This window comes from Olea europaea, chromosome 3 (genome assembly GCF_002742605.1).
Source record: "Olea europaea var. sylvestris chromosome 3, O_europaea_v1, whole genome shotgun sequence".
Classification (NCBI taxonomy): Eukaryota; Viridiplantae; Streptophyta; class Magnoliopsida; order Lamiales; family Oleaceae; genus Olea; species Olea europaea.
Genome location: NC_036239.1, coordinates 816,374 through 839,236, shown reverse-complemented (window position 1 = coordinate 839,236; position 22,863 = coordinate 816,374). Strand labels below are relative to the sequence as shown.

Sequence of the window (22,863 nt, the reverse complement as noted above, 5' to 3'; positions counted from 1 at the left end):
GAAACATGGGTCAAATCCAATAAAATCATAATTTCAAAAATCATTTTGAATTCAAATTTAAAACTAATTTCAAAAAATGTAATTTGACCCAAGTCAAAATTAAAACACAAGTCCCTTAAATTCGTAAATTGCATGACAGGCCCTCTATTAAAAATTGAAAAAACACCCATATATCTTTAATTGCAAGCGGGGGCTCGCAATTACATTAATTGCAATAGAAGCCCCCGCCTCCACTTCAAATCTGAAACCCTAATTTTTTTTTTTGTTTGCAGCGTTGCCTGCCCAATACATGGCAGGGGCTGCCGCCTTTCAGGCGTAGCAGCACTCTGTCGGTAACAACAGCGCTGCAGTAGCGACCACCGCCGCCACGAGCGAACCAAGTTTTTTTTTTTTTTTCAAAATCAAATTTTGAAGAAATAAAATTAAGTACTATAACTACTAGATTTAGGAATAAATATGATTAAATCAAATTTTAATTTAATCGACATTTTAATCAATTCCTAACAAATACAAAGTTGGCTCTGATACCACTGTTGTGAATTTACTTAAATATGCACAGCGGAAATAAAAACAATTTCAATTCCCACCAGAATTCTTCTTTGAATTTAGATAAGAACTGTGATGAAAATTACACATTTTCTTGAATTTGCAAACTCTTTTGCGTTATCTTTGTTCCAAAAACTTTGATCTGCCTCCCACAGCTGTCCAATTGTCCAGCCTCCAATGAATTCCACACAGAAAACAGATTGCAGCCACCAGGGTTTTCTTATCTTGTGCTAGCAAGAATTATTAAAACTATATGGATCTATAACCCTAACCATGTATTTATATAAGCCCAAATGGACTCGGTCTGGTTGATCCAATATTTAATTAATCCATTTAATTAAATTCGGTCTGTGAATTAATTAATCCAATTAATTATTTCGAGGCTATAAATAACCAATTCAATTATTTAATTTATCCAACGATTTTTAAATTAATTAATTGGCAAATTGCAATCTTCCAATTCTCTTTTGTGTGCGACCCATCAGGTTTCCAACCACGATACCTAACGACGTAAAATATTATTTTGATCTAATCAAAACGGATAAATTAAAACACCCTTTTAATTTATCACAAATTCACACTCGCCATCCCAGATTGACATCTAACAATATATCAGGGCAACATAGGTGACGGGAAATGTCACATGGTATGACAGCCAAACATGTTCGTTTACCATGAAACTATAATCCCCTCATCAATATGATCCGATTAATTACGAGATATGAAAGTGTGTCAATCTCGATTATCGACCATATCTTTCATTCTACTATTAAGTCAATATGAGTCGAAAACTCGTTTTCGACTTATGTGTATACTTTGGCCAAGGACTTCGTTATTGACTTAATTGACCGAAATGCAGATCACAATCTCTTACTATCTAAAGTGACGAATCATCTATTGGTCATTTACAACCTTCATATGATTCTTGATATACCTGAACGATGTCCTATTAGCGATCCTTGGTAGAGCAACAACCAACACCGTCAAAGCATGATTGTCCTCATACAAGGCACTATGATGACCTCAAGTCAAAGGAGCAATTCCACTATCGAACGTTACAGATTAACCACTGACACTTAGATAATTATCCATGTGGAATCTCTTAGCGGGTTTTCAATGTTTTGTTCTATAACAAAACATTCATGTGTTCATTTTTTAAGTGTCACCACACTCTAACTTGTGAGATCAGCTATTTATTTCACAAGTAGAAAATGCTACACATGATGGTCTATCTGTAATAACGAATCACTTAAAACTTGAGATCAACTCCCTGTGATTAACAAATCACTTAAAACTTGAATTTTCGGACTCTATTATTTAATATTATTTATCAAAAAATTAATTTAAATAAATAATAGATCTTGCCAAAATTAAATACATTAAATATATTAAAAGTGTTTACAACCTAAATCGATTGGATTTAGGGCATAACATTTACACACCCCACCCTCGTTCTTCAGTTATGCATAGTAATTAATTTGAATCAGTGCAACTCTTCAAATTACAGGCTATTTCAGTAAGGATTATTACCTTTGCATTAGTGGCTGGCTTTTCTGTATGCTGACAGGAAAAGAAGTTAAAATTCTTATGTAATACTATCCTACCAAGTTTAATACTCAAGTTATGAGAAGATAAAGCACATGAATACGTCTGTTTATTTAAATCTAGACCATATCAAAAGGTATAAATTGATCATTCAGAAACAATGAAGAATGGACAAAGACAGCTTTAAGCAAAATAATGTTTTAGAAACAATTCCCTATACATTCTAAACACCCGTCAAGAACAATTTAAAAATAAGAGGTAAAAACGTGGGTATATCTTTTGTTTCAGTCTCATTAACTTCTCTCTTATTTATAAGAATAATGTTATGTGTACACTTCAAGGTATACACACAGTCTTATACCCCCCTCACATGGTGGGGGGGGGAAGGCAAAGGTCATGTGTAAATAGTTATGTACATGTAACATTCTCTTATTTATAAATACAGCACGTTATCTCTCTTAGTCATCCAAATTTATTTCTCTGAACTGTAAACTTATTGGCGAATATATTTATTCAACGTTTTACAACCAACTAATACCAGAGCAATTGAAGGAAACTCTTAGAAGTGAAATTCAACATTTGAAAAGTTCGAGGACTAAGTTGCAAACTTTCGAAACTTAAGACAGATCAATTACATATGATTGTGGAGGATGAGGATCAAATTTTAACGATTTCTACAAATAAATTGATGAGGACATCCGGTCATTTTTATTTATTTCTAGTTGGACCTTATTTCATTTTGTGGACTTTGTAATTTATTTTCAGTTGATGATTGAATAAAATTATTAGTGGCTTGTGGCGAAAGCTTTTTCTCTTCCCCTATTATTATTCTTCTTCTTTCATCCCTACCCCTGATTTCTTCTTCCTGTTAATTGGTCTTCTCATTCTGCATTTAATTTTCCTATTGGTGCTGCATCAAATTTGGTATTAGAGCTGAATTTTGGGTATTTCCTCCCATACAATTCAAAATTCCTTCTTATTTTCTTCCCAAGTTTTGTTGGAACAGCATAATTGAAAAAGATTTAATGTAAAAAGCAACATTTTTCATTTTTTTAGTTCTCTGTCCTTGTTGAAAAAAAATCGTGTTACTGTTCATCGGTTCTATTCACACTCAAAAAAAATATATTTAAGTATTTTCCGCATTAAAAAAAATTCTTGTTATTGTTCACGGGTACTATTCACATCCAAAAAAATTATATTTTAGTATTTTCAGCTTAAAAAAAACAAAAACAAAAAGGTCGGCTGCTGCTGCTGCTACTAGGTAAAAAAATATTTTGTTCCATAAATTTTCTCCCCACAAATTCAACCCTAGTCCAAGATATTCAGCCCAATTCCAACCCACTACCCATTGACCTTCCATCCTCTAATTCAGCCCATTCACCACACTAAGCTCGTCTTTGTCTAAACCTAATTCCTCCCGGCCCAATCCCAATTCAAATTTCAATAAAATAAATTGACCCAATCACATCCCAGCCTAAGGTCACAAACAATCACTACAACCCATTTACTTCATCTTCTCTAACTTCACCATTGTCGCGACTTCCAAGCTGTCACTCGACACTCACCATCAGCCGATCATCATTCACTGTCATCTATTACCGGCAGACCAGACTTCCGCCAAGGTCAAAACTATCCCCTTCAATTCTCGCTCAAGTCCCAAGACAGCACCGCGTCTCTGTCGACTCATTCAACCACCCCATCGTCGACTCGTTCCACCGCCATAGCCATTCTCTATCCCACTGCCTTCACTAACCTCGCCAATTTATATCTCGTACATCAATCGCCAACTCCTACAATCTTGTTGGAACTATCACCTATTAACCTTTAGACTCTTTGTATCACATATACTCAACCAAGCCAACAAGCTTTGGCCAATCACCAACAAGCCAATTCAAAAAAATAAAAAAATAAAAATAAAAAGGAGAGAGAAGCCCAAACTTGTATTTGAATACATTGTTGCAGCTTCAGTTTCATACTCAGCCCACTATTTCTATACTATATCCCCTCACCAACATAGAAAAGTTAGGTAATTCTAACTAGGAGTGATTTCAAGAGTTGACGACAATTGACAAGAAGGAAAAGACGCAAGCACAAGGGGTTCCAAGCATCGCAACTCGAGCAACTAAACAATAGGGAGTTCTTGACCTCTATTCATTATTAGTTGACACTACTACTTTATTTAGAATTGCATCAATTAATTCTTTGTGTTGCTACTACTTTGATAATGTTAGCTTTAAACCCTACTTGTTCGCAATTCATGTATCAACTCCCATTGTGCCCACGATTACCCAACATGATTCGACCTTTTGTTTAGTCATTTATACTCTTGCTTTTTATTTTATTTACATCAACATTATTAGCTTGCTACGCTCGGATTTAAGTAATCCCATTTTTAAGTTAATAAAATAAATAAAATAAAAAAATAAAAAAAACTCAAATTGCTATTTTCCCTGTTGCCACTTGTTGTTTGTTGATATCAGTAGTGCACTTCAATTAGCTAAGCGTTACTTTGTATGAATTTGCGTAGTGGTCGCGTGACTACCTCTAGTTCTAATACCCTTGCATGGATCTGTCCCAAATTGAGGCCCTCACCTGACTGTTGGCACAATTACAAAATCAATTAACGGCTATCCAAACTGAGATAGATGCTACTTGTAAGGAGAATAGAGCCCTAGCCGCTAGGTTGAACACTCTTGATCTAACCCCATATTTTACTGAAGCTGAAAACTCTGAAGCTTCCATTAATAGACCTCATCGTCGTCCACAAGGTGGTCAACACCATGCTGGACATGGTCATAGGGATGAAAATCAGGCTCGTAGATGAGAGCGAGAATATCACCGTCATGGTACCAAGTCTCTCCCTCGCCACGAGGAGCGTCTCTTTCGAAACATTAAGTTAGATGCCCCTACATTTTAATTGGTTAGAGATATGGATCACTTTTTCGCCTAGTATGGGGTCCCAAAAGATTGTAGGGTACAATTTTCCAGTTTGAAATTAACTGACACTGCTCAACTCTTTTGGAAAAGAATTGAGGACCTCCTAGTGAGACTTCACGCTCTCTTTGTTGGGAGCTGGGATGAAATGAAATGTCACCTTCAAGAAAAGTATTTACCTCAATCTTACAGGGGCAACTTGCTGGATCAATAGAATGCACTTACGCAAGGCAATCGACCTGTGATCGAATACATTGCTTAGTTTGATGAGTTTTGAATGAGATGTTAGGTCGTTGAGGATAAGATCATGACCTTGAGTAGATTTAGGTAAGGCCTAAGGGATGATCTTAGACGTGAGCTTGTCCTTAGAGGCATCACCACTCTTGATCATGCCTACTCTTTTGTTCGGGATTACGCATTAGTTACTTGGAAACCGTATAAGACTCGTAGTGACACCCGCACTGCAACCTCTTCTGCATCCACTTCATTACCTAAGTCTATTCTAGCGCCTCCTCCTTCTAATGCTATCCCTGCATCGGATAGTAAAGGTAATGGTCCTAAGGTTTCAAGGACATCCTCCCGTTCACAATGCTTCAACTGTAAAGGTTTTGGTCACATTTCTTCTGAGTGTCGTAGCCGAGCCCTAGTTATGGAAGAGCGTGAAGGTATAATTGACGAACCATTAGAGTACCAGGTTTATGAATCTAAGTTGAAAGAGTTTGATGACTTGGAGGATAGTGAAGATGCCTTCTTAGGTTGTGTTCGGATTAGTCCCCTTATCCCACATACGCCTAGAGTCGGTGTTGTCTATTGCAGTCTTACCCAGCCTAGGGATGCCGATGATTGGTGTCATTATGCCATCTTCCACATGTACATCAAGATCAATAACAAGAGCTGTAAAGTTATTGTGGATAGTGGCAGTTGCATTAATGCGGTCTCGATGGCTACTGTATCCCGCCTAAGGTTGAAGTCAGTTCCTCACCCTCAACCGTATAACATCTCCTAGGTTGATACTTCTTCTATAGCTGTCAAGCAACGTTGTCTAGTCCCTATCCAGTTCCTCAATAATAAGGACCACATATGGTGTGACGTCATTTCAATGGATGTCGAGCACATCATCTTGGAACGACCTTGGTTATTTGACCTAGATGTAACCATCTATGGTTGATCCAATTCCTGCTCTTTCGTGTTTAATGAAAATAAGATTCACCTTAACCCACTGCCCCCAAAATCTGTTGGCTCACACGAAACAAAGAAAAGTGTGGGACAAAAGGGATTGCATATCATTAGTCCTATAGAGTTTGAGCGTACAGTTGTTGGTGACTCAATTGTGTTCGCTTTGGTTGTTATGGAGGTTTCATCTAACTACACGACAGAGAGCCGTACTGAAGTTTAGTCGTTCCTTCAAGAGTTTCAAGATGTCTTTCCAAAGGACCTACCTAATCATCTACCTCTTCTATGGGACATTCAACATGCCATAGATTTCATCTCGGGGGCGTCCCTTCCAAATTTGCCTCATTATAGGATGAATCCTACGGAGCACGCTGAACTCCAGAGGCAAGTAGAATAACTCCTTCACAAAGGATTCATTCGTAAGAGTTTAAGCCCGTGTGCAGTCCCAGCCCTATTAACTCTTAAAAAGGATGGATCTTGGAGAATGTGTGTGGATAGTCGTGCTATCAATAGGATCACGATGAAGTTTCGTTTTTCCATTCCTAGGCTTGACGATATGCTAGATATGATGGTTGGTGCTACAATCTTTTCGAAGATTGATCTGAAGAGCGGATACGATCAGATTAGAATCTGCCCAGGTGATGAGTGGAAGACTGTCTTTAAAACGAAAGATGGTCTTTATGAGTGGCTGGTCATACCTTCTGGGCTAAGCAACGCGCTGGTTACCTTTATGCGGGTAATGACACAAACCCTTCGACCTTTCATGGGAAAGTTTCTTGTTGTCCACTTTGATGATATTTGCATCTATAATAAGACTGAAGAGCAACACCGTGATCATCTCGCACAAGTTTGTTCTACTCTACATGTAACTAACATGTATGCTAATGTCAAGAAGTGCTTTTTCTTCACCGATACAATCGTCTTCCTAGGATTCATTATCTTTTCGATAGGGGTATCTACTGACCCTGCCAAGGTTCAGGCGATTTTTGACTAGCCTGAAACTAAGACTATTCATGACGTTAGGAGCTTTCACGGCTTAACTACATTTTACCGTCACTTTATCAAGGGGTTTAGCACTATTATGGCGCCTATTACGGAGTGCATGAAGAAAGAGGAGTTTTATTGGACACAAGAAGCTGCTAAGGCCTTTAAGTTGATCAAAAAGTGAATGACAGAAGCTCATGTCATACGTCTTCCCGATTTTTTCAAAGTCTTTGAGGTCGAGTGTGATGCGTCCGGAGTAGGTATTGGCGGAGTCCTGAGTCAAGATCGTCATCATGTTGCCTACTTCAGTGAGAAGTTAAATGAGGCCAAACAACAGTACTCAACTTATGATAAAGAACTATATGCGGTGGTCCAGGCTTTACGCTATTGGTGTCACTATTTGTTGTCCCAAGAGTTTGTCCTTTATTCGAACCACGAGGCCCTCTGTTACCTCAATCCCAGAAAAGATTAAGCTATAGGGATGGTCATTGGATTGAATATTTGCAGGCCTATTCATTTGTCTTAAAACACGAGAAGGGCATGGAGAACCAAGCAGCTGATGCATTAAGTCGTTGTGTCTTCCTTTTGTCGATCATGAGTGTCAAGGTCATCGATTTTGAAAAGCTTAATGAGGATTACGAGGTATGTCCCGATTTTAAAGATATCTTTCTTGATTTGCAAGGGGGACAATCAAATACCACAAATGGCTTCCGACTTATGGAGGGTTATCTCTTTAAAGCTAATAAATTGTGCATCCCTCGAACTTCAGTGCGAGATTTCATAGTGCGAGAAATTCATGCGGGAGGTTTAGACCGATCACTTTGGGCATGATAAAATCATAGAGGAAGTTGAACGCCAATTATATTGACCTAGTTTGAAGAAAGATGTGGCTAAAATTGTTAGTATATATAACACTTGTTAATTGGCTAAACAAAAGAGGCAAAACACAGGCCTATACACTCTTCTTCCCGTCCCCAATTGTCCTTGGCGAGATGTTAGTATGGATTTTGTATTTGGACTTCCACGCACCCCAAAAAACATGATTCTATTTTTGTGGTTGTCGATCATTTTTCGAAAATGGTTCATTTTATCCCCTGTAGCAAGATCTCAGATGCGTCCAAGATTGCCATGTTGTTCTTTAATGAGATTGTCAAATTGCATGGGCTTCCTAAGACCATTGTGTCCGATAGGGGTGTTCGTTTCATTAGCCATTTTTGGAGGACTTTGTGGCAAAAGATGGGTACCAAATTGAAATTTTCTACAACCTACCACCCTCAGACTGATGGTCAAACTGAAGTAGTTAATCCAAGTCTTGGTAACTTATTACGTTGTTTGGTACAGAAAAGTCTTCAAAATTGGGATTTGATCCTTCCTGTAGCTCAAATTGCATATAAAATTTCTATGAATTATTCATTGGGTATGAGTCCATTTGAAGTTGTTCATAGGTATAAGCTTAGGAAGTCGTTAGATCTCATTCCTATGTCCCCACAGGCTAGAGTGTCAATGTCAGCTGAAACATTTGCACAACATCTTCATGATTTGCATATTGAGATCCATAAACAATTTGAAGCCAGTAATGCAAAATATAAACTCCAAGCTAATTTATATAAACTACATGTTGAGTTTAACAATGGGATTACGTTATGGTCCGCATAGACCAGAGCGGCGTTTACATGGACACATCTCCAAATTGCAATCCCATAGTGCTGATCCTTTTAAAATTTTAATGCAAGTTGGTCCAAATGCATACATTGTTGACATTCTACCACACATTGGTTACCACTCTACTTTCAATATTGATGACCTAGTTGTTTATAAAGGTCATTTCATTCCCTGAGATAATCCTTTGTTACCTCCTTTTGTGAACCTTGATCTTGATTATTTGGCCGCTTCTAACCCACTACCACCTCTCACAGCACGCAAAGATAAAATTGATGCTATTTTAGTGAAGAAATTGTGTTAACTACTGATAGAGAGGTTCAACGCTTCCTAGTTCGTTGGGTTGATCGACTAGATTCTGATTGTACATGGATCTTTAGAAAGACACTCCAACAATTGGATCCAGATTTGTTGGGGTTTTATCGGAGTCAGCAGAATCTTCCTTGGCCCAAATCGCCTCCCGTCTACTCAGGGGGTTGGTGAGGACACCAAATTCAGACCTCTATTGACACATTTCTACAGGCGTCGAAAGAAGTTTGCCCAACCACTCAGCTTACAGTTGGGAGATTGACCGCAATCTAATGAGTTATCAACTCGATAGGGTCGAGTTTTCTCCCACCCCGGGAGAGTTGATGAGGACATCCAGTCATTTTTATTTATTTCTAGTTGGACCTTATTTCATTTTGTGGACTTTATTTTGTTTTGGATCCTTATTGGGCTTATATTGGCCCAAGCCCAATCTAGTTAGGGTTTAGGTTTTTACTATTTAAACTACTTTGCATTGTAATTTATTTTCAGTTGATGATTGAATAAATTATTGGTGGCTTGTGGCGAAAGTTTTCTCTCTTCTCCCATTATTCTTCTCCTTCTATTGATTCTTCTTCTTCTTCTTCTTTCATCCTTCCCCCCTAATTTCTTCTTCCTGTTAATTGGTCTTCTCATTGTGCATTTAATTTTCCTATTGGTACTGCATCACAAATACTTGGTCCTAATGCACAAATTCAATGTGAGCAATTATCATAAATTTACAGTCGATGATTACATTTAAAGGTTAGGAGAACTTGGGAAAGGTGGAGCGTATATTGGATGGAACTGGCCTCGAGGACCATTTTACTATACCAAACCTCCCTCTAATCAGAGCAGTGATAGACAAATTGGCTACCCTAGGACTTCCCTTTTAGCTCACAGAGGTTGATATCAGCCAAAAACTAAATCAAGAAACGCAGGTCAGAAAAGAAATACTTAATGACTTTTGTACTCAAATTGACATATAGAACTGTCCAGGCAATAGATTTGCATTCAAGTCAATGCTGAATCATTTTTGTTAAAATATTTGGACGCTGTGTTGAGAGAAGGTTTTTCATATCTTTCAATCAATGGAATTATGCTTTGGATAGAATTACATTCTTATGGGTGTTACCAGATGTGCCTAACAGACAACAATGTTCAAAACCTTCTGGCTGATAACATTGTTGACACCCTCTTGAAGTAGTGGCAACTTGCGGTGGTGGAAGGACAGACAAATAACCATGCTGCATTCAGATTTGATAGATAACCAAGATCACCTCTCCCACCATTGGAGAAGGCCACGTGCGCTTAACGTTTGTCCAACTTTACGTGGGTTTAACATGTGAATGGGAGTGGCGTTGGAATATGTTGGCTACTTGAAAACTGAGGTCAAAACATGAAAGCAGAACATCATGATAATAACTATCACTTAGGCTAGACTGATATCATGGCCCAGGCCTAGAATTCAATCTCACTTGGACTAAACCAGATGGTTTTTGTCTAAACCCAGCCTGCACTCGCAGAAATAGACCATCAATCAGGGATACAAACTTTGAAGTCCTAGATTCCTATTCACAATACAGGATGGGGCTTGCTACTCTGACAAGGGCCGTGACAGGGTGCCAATTGTTTTGAGTAGAATTATTCATCCTGGATATATCATGTCCACCATATTCCTAAACAACACGATAGATTTTGAAAACCTCAATTATTATTATTATTATTATTTTAATCATTATAGGATCCTGCACTAAATACATCAGATCAACCATCCAAGTTCTTAATTAGTTATAGTATTATTAGTTTATAAGTCAATATTTTCCAGAACACTGAAAAGACAAATATTTCAAGACACGGAACAAAAATCAGTATATTAGAACGAAATATGAAAGATAACAGATGACGCTATTCATTTAGAGGCTTAACAGAAAGTACTGTGTCAAAATTTTTATACAAGCATTGAGCATAATGTTAAGAAAATACTAAAAAAGTAAAGAAAAGGAAATATGAAAAAAATAAAGACGAAGTGAATATTTTTCATTTTGGCCGCACAATCGAACTATGAGGTTCTCATAAAAGTGCGACCAATAAGAAGAATTTCTAGTTTTATCCGATTACACTGCACATATTGGTGAAATTTTAATGATTTTATTTCCTCCAGAGGGAATCCAACAGCAAATAACAAATTATTTCCCATTTAGCACAGCTCCTAGAGAAAGCGATGGGTATGCCTTTTATTTTACTTTTGGGATTTTAATTTTAATTTTAATTTCATTTTTTTTATGAAATAAATAGGAATATTGGTAGATATAGGGGGTGCTTGGTATTGATTTTTCACCCTAAAAAATTAATTTTTTGACCGTTATTTCATTATTCAGGCCATCATTTTTTATCATTTCTCTTACAAGTAGGATCCACTTTCTCTCCAACTGTCAAAAAATCAATTCTCAAAATCCCTATCAAACAAACTCTTATTACTCTAAATAATCATCTAGAAGAACAAGAGCATTACCAAGTTTTGGGATACAGAGTCGGATTCACCGGCCACCTCAAAATTGAACCTCGCCCTCTCATCAAACCCTCCAATCCCCTACACTCCCTGACTTCATTCCTATATGTATTGTTTATATCAATGACATGCATTTCCGTTATTATATTTTTACAATTGTCGGAATTGTCAAAAGCATCCACATATTTAGCTTTTTTGTTCTTCCAATGGAATCTTAATTGTATACATGCTGTCTTTGTTGTTCCCAAAACGTTTGCTTCTTATGTTTCAGGCATTGGTTTTTAAAGAATTGTTTTGTTTTACCACTTTCCTTTATTTATTTTTTAATTTATTTTATTTTTTGTACTAGACTATATTGATTGGTCCTAAAATGATTTTTAACAATTTCCTTTGTCACTGGCACTAACATTTACCAATTTCCATTTTCTATCGCCAAAGTAGTTGTCTGTGTGATCGGGAAGGTGATGACCCTCATCATCAACACGAGGGAATAACTTCAGAATTCACAACAAAAATATGCCACATTGATTCGATTACATGTTAGCTGGCTTGAATCAATGAAGTAAAAGTGAAGATTACTTTCACTATAATCCTAATTTCTACTAATTCTATGGACACGAAAGTAACTTATACACAGTAATTTTCTTCGTGAACTTTACTTGGTACTTGGCATATGAAAGAAGATTTTAAATATGTAACAAGCTATTTTTCATTTGTTGCTTCCTCTTTGTTCACATTTTGGATTCACTCTTATATCTCTATAAAATATAATTTACATACATGTGTATGTGGTGTAATATACGTCCTTCCTCAGTCATTAATATTCAACACGCTATCGTTAACTTCAACATAATGAATCCCGTGCATTACATGGACACAAGACCAGTATTTATAAAAGTAATAAATAAATATGTAATACTTGTAAAAATTCCATAAATGTTTAATTAAAAATAATTTGACCGGTTATAAATTATAGATTATTGGGTCTACAATTACTACAGGCCCGTCCTGTGGTTGAGTAGAATCAAACCCAATTCCCAGATATCATTATGCCATAATGAACTTGGTTACTTTCCATATGACTACTTTTTTGTAGTTGCTAACCAGGAATTCATTAGTCCAAATCCAAATTTAAATCCATTCCAAATTTGTAGCCTTTAGTTTTGTACTGGTAATAGTGTTTCTTCTGCACTGGTATGAGCTGCTTGGTTGATTCTCTTGGATAATTGTAGGTTATGATACTCCATACTTTTCTGACGTAAGTCTTAGACGTTGTAATTTGTGTGCCACTGTCATACGTCTCACTCAAGTAAATTGGATACAACAGCATTCTGTCAATTTTTTGCGAATTTCACTTTCAACACAATTCACCAGTCACGAACCCTTTACACCCAGTCATTCCGATGACTTTTTCACTCTGCTTTAATTTTCATCTACTCAATATGCATACGGGAATCTATTGAAGAGTGCGATTTCAAGTATGTAGCAATTTAACGTCGATGGATAGTTTCGTTCACTTAAAATTCTTCTCACCCCAAATCATACTCAAATTGTTTAATTGTGTGTCAAAAATCTGGAACAATTGAGGATAGACATAAAAATTGAGATAATTGTTGTTATTACCTTTTTACATTGGTAACCAACTGGACATGTCCAGTTTCAATTAAATTGTATATACCAAATTCATGACTTGGTACAACTATCCTTCTTATTGAAACTAATTAGGCCTCCCACCAAACAAACCAAGAATCCAATTCCTCATCATACTAATTTTTAAATATGATTTCCATTTAATTATTCTGCATGAGTAATTGGGGCCAGTTGACCATATATCAATTGGTGCACTTCGTTTTATTAATGGACGAACATTGTACTACTAATGAATCATTCTAATTTCAAGGCATGAAAAAAGAAAAAAAGTACTATTTATTCAATTCACTCATAAAGCCTACGCAGGTAAAGTTTGTCACCAAAAAAATTGACCCATCGAAGAAACTTTTATTATTTTAAAAATATAAAAATATTAAACGTCGTTTGTTCCGAGTCTTTTAACTATACCTGTTGACTCATACGGCACACAATATACTGAGTGCAATTGAACTTGCTCAATTAGTGAAGAACTATCTCAATTTTCAGGAGTTAAAATGGGTTGATCAAACTCTAAATTTTAATGATACTTGTTCCGAGTCTTTTAAAGTTACTTAAATCATACCTCAAAAATCTTAGAAAGTAGCCATGAATAGTCGTTGGTCTCGTCGTCATCAAATCGTCCGACTCGATAATGTTTACTTGGACAAGATAATTAGAGTATGGTAAATTAACTCAGGTAGTCAAAGGGGACAAGGAAAAAACCTCCTGCACAGAGCCTGTACAGGGGCTCTCACATGGGGGTGGACCCCATGTGTGAGGTCCACCCCCATATGTGGGCACCTGTACAAGCTCTGTGCAGATAGCACAACCGAAGGGGACAAAGAATTCAGGGGGCTGTTTTTGGTCTCGACGCTTGACATAACGAGGAGTTGTTGGGTGTCGACAAATCCCATGAATATGTTGTTCCCCACACAAACAAACCCTTTTGAGTATGCTTTTACTACTATAACATATTGACTTTAGCCTAATTATATATTTTAGTTTTTATTAAACAAAATCATTGGGTTACGATAGATTTGGGCACCATTGAGAATGAAATTACAAGCCATTATTTAAGTAGTTGAAATGTCGATCGATATTGCCCAAGTCCAAAGGAGAATTCATAGCATGAGAGAAACTAATTTCAAGGGAAGCAAGGTGAGATAATGACCCATAAGGCTGTCCTTGGCTGTAAGAGTAGGGAATTACAGATGATTAATCTAAGCTAAGCTCGTATTCGATGGAGATTAAAATTATATTTTGATAAAAGTTGATGAAATATATGATTGACAAATTGTAGATTTTACGAAAATATATGATTAAAATTAATTATTAACTTTGACTTAAAATAAAATTTAGATTTTAATTTAAACCAAATAGGAGTTAAGTATTTTTAATTAAATAATTTTCTCTCTTTTCCCCCCTATTTGTGTTAGGAATAAAGTCCCTTAGCAACTCTGAACCAAAACACATACATAAAAATGTGTAAAAGCACAAATTTATTGTATTATATTCTCAATATTTGAGCTACACTCACCTGTCATCACGAATTTTTTACTAATTGAAAATAAATAAATAAATCAATTTCTAGATATTTAACACAATATCAATAAAGAAAGTTGGCACATAATCTAACAACTCTCAAATTGGGGCTTTTGTATAATTCTCGACTGTGCCCACTAAATAAATCCATGTAAATTACACTTTCAAGAATTTGAGGCATCCTAAATTGACTAATGTGATTAAAAAATAAATAAATAATAAAAGAACTTATTTCTATTCATAAAGGTGACACGCCCGTTTGGCCATAATCATGCGGTCTGCTTTCTCATGATTCCTCACCTCTCATTGCTCTATTCTTTTTCAATCCTTTGTCTCCCTTCAACAGCCTTATTCTTCTCAATAGTACACATCATTGCAATAAGCTGGCATGATATTCTATTTCTTTATCACTTTTAAGTTTTAATTTATGCATTTGGCCCTATGTCAAAATTTTGATACCCTCTTCTCCCATTTTAGAGATACAACATAGTGCACTTCTTTTTTGGTCCATCTGGATTAGATACAAACGCTCAATAGTTTATAGAAAATACGATTAAAATTACAGAGTGTTTCGAAGAGATACTAGACTCTTACCTCTACTTACGAAAATAAAGTTTACATTTATAGCACAATGCAAGTAAAATTACAGAGCTAACCACTAATTTAAGAAGTAAAGGGCATTACACCAAAGTGCAAGACTAGTTTTGGAAGAGAAAAAATAATCAAGAAATGAGAGATTAGCTAAGGGCCCGTCTGGTAGAGATTATTACTTCACAAGAATTGATTTTTCAGTCACATCACAATGGCCCATGAACTTCGAGAGAATATAAAAGATCTATGTATTTGACTATCGTACAATCGTCGATAAATTTTTAAAGTTAGCTTGTTATCGAAATTCTTAATTTTTTTAATGATGTTTCTAGATAAAAAAAATTTTAATTTATAAGGAAATTTTCTAAATGACGTCAAAATTTTTATTAGATTATTTAAAAAATTAATTGATCGAGAGGAAAAAGTAATAGTAAGAAAGGGAGGCATGAATTCGGACGACGAATAAGAAAAAAAGGAGTTATATATTTTTTTTCCATTGGTTCGAAAAACTTGTATTTACGACGTTAGAAATATGAAAATTATGTATATCGATGAAAAACAAAATAGATATGAAAGGGAGGCATGAATTCAGATGACCAAGAAGAAAAAAAATAAAGAAAATATGATACTTTAAAAAAAAAAAAGGGAAAACCAAAAAAAAAAAAAATTACATAAAGGTTAAACACGTCTCCGTGACACGGAGGCAATTACCTCCGTGTCACGGAGACACAAGTTGTTTTTATTTTTTTTTTCTTTCGTTTTTTTTATTTTTTATTATTATTATTTTTTTAAAATATGAGATCAATTTTTTCCTTTTTTCTTAAGGGTATTGCACAAATTTTTTTTACACGATTTAAATCGTATCCTTAAGATATTGCACAAAAATTTGTCAAAATTTGTATACGATTTAACAAGTTTGTTTATCAATTTGTTTAACTTTAATGTCCTTGTATTATCGTAACTTGCCATGCTTGAAAGTAGTTCCAAAATGCATTGTCTAATAAATAATTTTGTAGTTTGCCAATTCAAACAGTGGATGCAAAATTCACCATATTTCGAGCAAGTTAAATACCAAAATTCACCATAATTCGAGCAAAATTCACCATAAATTTATTTTTCACATTTTTTCAAACCACTTTTTTAACCATTTTATTTTTTCAAGACTACTTTTCAACCACATATGAATACACGTTCACTGACTTTGAGCCAAAAAGTTACGAGGAAAAGGGGGACAGAATCTTGGCAGTTGAGAGTGTGTAATGACGGGGGTAATATTGGAAAAATGAGAGTAAATGGCCTGTTGTTGTACTGCAAAGATGTCAGAATATTTCCATTAAAAAATTGTCCAACGGTGCAATTTTTGATCAGCAACGGTCCAAATTCAGCTTAAAATCACAGCCAGACAGGCCTAAAGAAGTATTATACATTTATCTTGAAAATGGAAAATCCACACGTGTGCACAAACCTTCACGCTTGTATAATTATTGTTTAAAAAGTTTAGCAAGCAAATATATTTAATTAATTTATTTGCTGGAAAACAAAAGATGTAATCAAGGAACAAAGTTTATGCACGAAAACCAACCGAGTATTTCACAAATGTCGAAGCTCTTTCCAAATTCATTCTCCTCATTTACCCCACGTTGTATTATCCCTTACTATATATAAAGACACTTCCCACAAACTACAACAAAAACCCATTTGCATTTATTCCTAAAGTTCACGTTCCATTGATTTTGTATTGAAATGAACCCTGTACAGAAAATGGGATCCTCAGAAAGGTAGTAGAGACTGTGATAGTAGGAAATTATGTAGAAATGGAAACTGAAGGGAAATCGAAAGATATTAAGTCTAAAGTCTCCAACTTCTTTTGGCGTGGAGGCTCTGTTTATGATGCCTGGTTTAGCTGTGCTTCATATCGGGGATGTCCTATTCACAGTGAATTTATACCCCATTTTTGTTTGGAAGCACTTAAGCCAATCATTTGGGTCACTCAAATATTGGTGGTCGAATGCCATTAAAAGATTCAGCCTGCACTCACCGGACGCGTACTTATGAAACTTGATCCCACCTTGTACGCTTTCAGGTGGCTCAAGTGCAGTTCACTTTACCATACTCATTTTCTCATCTGGGAATGCTCTCTGGGATTCTTTTTCAGCTCTTTTATGGTTTAATGGGCAGTTGGGCTGCACATATTATTAGTGTTCTCTATGTAGGGTACAGAACCAGTAAAGAAAGAGAAAAAGTTGATTTTAGAAATCATGTTATTCAGGTTTTCAATTTTCTTAGTTTTTATGTTGTTATTACACTGTCTCGATCCAATCTAATACTGTACACCGAACACGTTGATACAGTGGCTCGAAGTTCTTGATGGGCTTCTTGGAAAACACTGGAGAAATATAGGATTGGCATTTAACTGCACTTTTCTTCTGTTTGGATCTGTGCTCATAGCTTGTGCAAGGCATAAATATTTAGTCTTTTGACACATAAATAAGGCACCAAAAAATAAAAAACTAACATTTTCTTTGTGATTCAATAACATATATTGCATAAATGACAATTTGGACAAAAGAACTTGGACTTACATCTTTGGAGCATGTTGTGCAACTACTTTATTCCTGCCTTCTTTCCCCAACTACCGAATTGGTCGTTCCTCGGCTTGTTAATGACCACGTACACGGCCTGGTACCTCACTATTGTGTTACTCCTACGCTGACAGGTAACTAATTGTTTAATTCCGTCTATCTCCATTGGTTAAGTTTACGAAATTGAGATATTATTTAATATTTATTAATTAATAATAGGTGGAGTGTGTGATGCACTCGGGACCAACCAAGTTGGTGCTATATTTCACAGGAGCCACAAACATTCTCTACACATTTGGGGGACATGCCGTTACTGTGCACGACATCTTCTATACCTTATATTTACGCAATTGGACACAAGTTTGACTGTTTGAGGTCTTTGTCCACCAGGGTAGAACAGTAATTTGATAAATAAATTGTCTCGATGTCATTTAGAGATGAAAGGGACTTAACCTTGGCTGACCTCGACACGAATCTGACTGTTCCCGGTATTTATTTAGTGACCCGTTTTTTTCCGAAGAACTTGATATTTTCTCAATAGTGGGCCGAGAAAATAAGTTACTTTCTTGGAAACCCTATTCTTCCTTTTTCAAGTATAGAAAAGCCAACACTTTTTCCAACCACTCTGCAAGTTTTCTTTATGTAATGAGATAAATAGTGAAGAGGGCTCCAGCTCTTTTTATTAATAATTATTTTTTGTGACACCCTTAAAATCTTTTTTCGAAATGATACTTCAAGCCTAAGAAGTTAAGATAAACGGACTTAAAGAAGAGGACTGACTCAGCTATTAAAATTGTCAAATTCTTTGCATGCCACAAAAAGTGTGTATTGAATGTTAAATTGCGAGCAGAGTGTTGATGCAGAATCAATTGGGGTTTTTAAATTTGTCTGTGTTGGACATAGAGATAATGCACGCAATGTGGAAGCCACAAAAGTTCAAGGCCATTTACTTACTTCCAATTCTTTGTGTGCTGACATTGAAGCTTCCATCTGCAGCAGCAGCAGTGTACTGGGCGTATGGAGATATGCTTCTGAATCACTCCAATGCATTTTCTCCTCCCAAGATCTGAAGAAATCATCCCCGAATTTGGCATGAATTTTCTAGATTCATCTAGGATTTAACAACTTTATTATCTCTTCTCAACCATCGAAAAATCTAGAGAATATATTGAAGATATTGCCCATCACTATTCTAGATTTCTTTAGGAAAATGACTTAGAATCAATTAATGGAATAATCTATAATCGTCAACTTTTGTGTAGAAGAATTGTCACCACCAACTTACCTCTATAAATAAGGGATGGTTTATTGTGAAAAGTGTGAAGAGAGTGAGAGCAAATAGAATAAGTAGAGAAAGAGAGACATAGTGAGATAGTGTGTTAGTAAGAAGTATTTCCTATAATCAAAGTATGTCCAAAAGAGTGTAAAATTGTATTTTATCAATAAAAATTACTTTTTTTGGGTGTTTAAACTCTACAAATTGGTATCAGAGCAAAATGGTCGAGAAAGGATTTTTTGAGCTTCTAGAGTTCGTACACAAAAGGAGTTTGTGAAGCGTTTATAAAGCTTGCTTGATTACGAGGAGGTAAATCAAGTCACGATGAACAACCTACAAGTGGTAAACGGTGTAAAGAAGCTCAATAATCATAATTACACCACTTGGCAAACTAGCATGGAGTCGTATCTCCAAGGTCAAGACCTGTGGGAAGTAGTTGACGGAAGTAACGTGACACCGCCAATGAGGCCAAAGCTCTGAAGAAGTGGAGAATCAAAGCTAGTAAGGCTTTGTTTGTTATAAAGACAACAATTGAAAAAGAGTTGTTGGAGCATATAAGAGACAAGATTAAACCAAATGATACATGGGACACTTTAGCCTCACTATTCTTAAAGAAAAATGACCTAAGATTGCAATTGTTGGAAAACGAGCTGCTCTCGATTACTCAAGGGGAATTAATAGTAAGTCAATATTTTACTAAAGTTAAATGTTTTTGTCATGAAATTTCTGAGTTAGACGCTTCAAGTAAAATTTCGGAATTCGAATGAGAAGAATAATTATACATGGATTGAGACCCGAATTTAAAAGTTTTATCGCTGCAATACAAAGTTGGCCCGAGCAACTTTCATTAGTTAATCTAGAAAATTTGTTGACCCACCAAGAAGCATTAACCAGACAAATGTTAGGGGTCTCACTAAAGAAAGAAGAGGAAGGAGCATTATATAGTTATAAAAGAAGAGGTCGACCCCATTAACAGAATAATAAAGAATTAAAAGAAGGTAAATTTGAAAAATGGATCAAAGTAGGTTATCATACAAGGGGAGCTCAGCAGAATTGTGACAGGAGAGGTCAAAGATATCGACAAACTAATGGTGTGTGCTTTGTATGCAGCAAACGAGCTCATTATGCTAGAGACTGTTGGTTTAAAAAGGAATCAATAGAAGGCAATATAACAACGTCCAATGAAAAAGGGAAGTACGCTAGCGAAGAAGAATGTGATGCAACTATAGCAACAATTGAGTAGGTTTGAGAAAAAAATTTAATACAAATTTAAAAGATGAATCAGCGTCAGTGGTGGTCTTGCCTGAACAGTTAGATTGCGAAGATGATTGGATTGATTTAGAAGAGGACATCGTGTTTCACAAGTCTTGAAGGTGGACTCCACAGAGGGAGGAACTATTAGAATTGAAAGATGTTTTCGAAGAAATGCAAACACCGCATAGGGTAGATCTGCTAGATCAGACACCGCAGATGGTGGAGCAGACACCGAAGAGGGTGGATCTGCTAAATTTAAAGAAAATAGATAACAAATTGCAAGAGGAAATCACGGAAGCACAACAAAACCCTGGAGAAACTAAAGATTTACGAATACTAAGTAATAAAGAAGAGTTTATTAGAGTAACATGGAGTACGGAGGATCAAAAGAGTCAACAAGATATTAAGGTACGTAGAAATTTACAACCACAAATAAGAAAGTCTGGTGGACGTGAGAAAGCAAGTACCAAGTATGCAACTTTCGAAGAAGACGAGAGTGCGAAAAAGCTAAACAAATTTAAAGTCACAATTGTGTTGAATAAAGGATCAAACGCTTCAAAAGTCATCAAACTTCAGACACGACTAGATGAGAAGAAGAAGAAAAAGGTTAAAATAAAAAAATCGATGCTAAAAGGGAGAATTGAAGAAATCATCACCGACTTTGGCACAAATTTTCTAGATTCATCTAGGATTTACCAACTTTATTATCCCTTCTCAACCATAGAAAAATCTAGAGAATACATTGAAGATATTGTCCATCACCATTTTAGATTTCTATAGAAAAATGACTTAGAATCAATTAATAGAATTATCTAGAAGCATCAACTTTTGTGTAGAAGAATTGTCACCGCCAACTTACCTCTATAAATAGGGGATGGTGTATGGTGAAAAGTGTGAAGAGAGCGAGAGCAAATAGAATAAGTAAAGAAAGAGACACATAGTGAGGTAGTGTGTTAGTAAGGAGTGTCTTCATATAATCAAAGTGTGTTCAAAACAGTGTAAAAGTGTATTTTATCAATAAAAATTACTTTCTTTTGGTGTTTAAACTCTACAAGATCACCCTTCAGGGACATGGCTGTTATTTTGATGATCATCCATCAGGCAATTCTCAATTGTTACTTTGTTAGAAGAGTAAAACGCGTCGTGTTGGCCAATTTTTTTGGTGTCCCTGCCCTGGCTGGCTCATGGAACCGCCTAGCATGTTTTGATATCCAAAATCTGATTAGAATGCTAGAAACTAATCTTATCGAGTTACTTGATTCTTGAACGTGTACTAAAATACATGGTTGCTGATTTTTTGCACTTTACAACTTTTGGATTTGCATGCACTCTCTTGTATTTCATGTGGTAAAGGGATGCGTGAGTGTAAGAGATTGAGCAAGCGGACAGCTGCAAGGTTGCCGGTAGTTATACCTATATGGTTCTTGGCAATTGTCTTTCCATTCTTTGGTCCTAGCAACTCGACTGTCGATCACTTCTTGTTAGCTTCACCATCTTCTTGTTAGCTTCACCATCTACATTATCATGGCTTTGGCTCACATTTTCACCTTTCGAACTGCCCATGTCAGAGAGGTATCCCAAGCTCTTATATGTTATTCATTGTTATCATATTTGAGCAACAAGTTTTTCATACATTCACTTCTCATTGCTTGAGTTTAATACAAAACATTAGACACTACTTGACAGTATAATTGACAAGATTTTAATTTATTTATTTATCTTTTGAGGGTCGGTAGGAATCCTCCAAAAAAGAATAGGTCACCAATACTTTTCTGTTGGCCTTTTTTGTGGGAATGGGGTGAGAAGGCTGGAATCCTATGTACTGTCCTTGCTTTACAAGAATATAGTACATGATCTTACATATGGTGCACAAGGACGAGGTTATCATTGTAGAATACTACTATTTTTATTAGGCGATTCTCGGTCTAATTAGAGTACTGTTCATGCTTTATATTTTGGGTATATATAACAATGAAAACTGATTTGTGTGTTTTGTCAACAACTATGCAATATGCTAACCATTTGATTGTATGTGTTGATGCAGAATGCTGTGAATAAACCATCCAAATACTTTGGGAGATGGGTTGGGACTTGCATATTCAACATCTTTATTTTTGTGTGGGTGCTAATAGTTGGGTTCGGATTTGGTGGATGGGGGTGCATGGTAAACTTCGTGCACCAGATTGATACATTTGGACTGATCAGTAAGTGGGTGCTATTAGTGTCCTCAATTGCCAACATCACCACCACCGCACCTCTACCTCCTCTACTGACAATCAATCTCACACATCCCCATCGTCCTTGACCTATTTATCATTATTGAACTGATATTAACAACCAAATTCGAGACA

General features: G+C 36.0%; 1 protein-coding gene, 1 long non-coding RNA gene and 1 pseudogene across 2 annotated transcripts; 2 read left to right on the top strand and 1 right to left on the bottom strand.

Moving 5' to 3' along the window:
• The first annotated feature begins 7,366 nt into the window (after nucleotides 1-7,366).
• On the top strand, nucleotides 7,367-8,013 carry LOC111391070. Its single transcript, XM_023016213.1, has 2 exons — nucleotides 7,367-7,549; nucleotides 7,690-8,013. Exons 1-2 carry the CDS (start codon nucleotides 7,367-7,369, stop codon nucleotides 8,011-8,013), a joined length of 507 nt encoding a protein of 168 aa, XP_022871981.1.
• Nucleotides 8,014-17,195: 9,182 nt separating this feature from the next.
• On the top strand, nucleotides 17,196-22,863 carry LOC111380749 (annotated as a pseudogene).
• LOC111380767 lies at nucleotides 17,469-19,007 on the bottom strand. Its single transcript, XR_002700240.1, has 2 exons — nucleotides 18,937-19,007; nucleotides 17,469-18,109 (listed from the first exon to the last, which is right to left on the bottom strand). It is a non-coding gene; the product is annotated as an uncharacterized LOC111380767 (long non-coding RNA).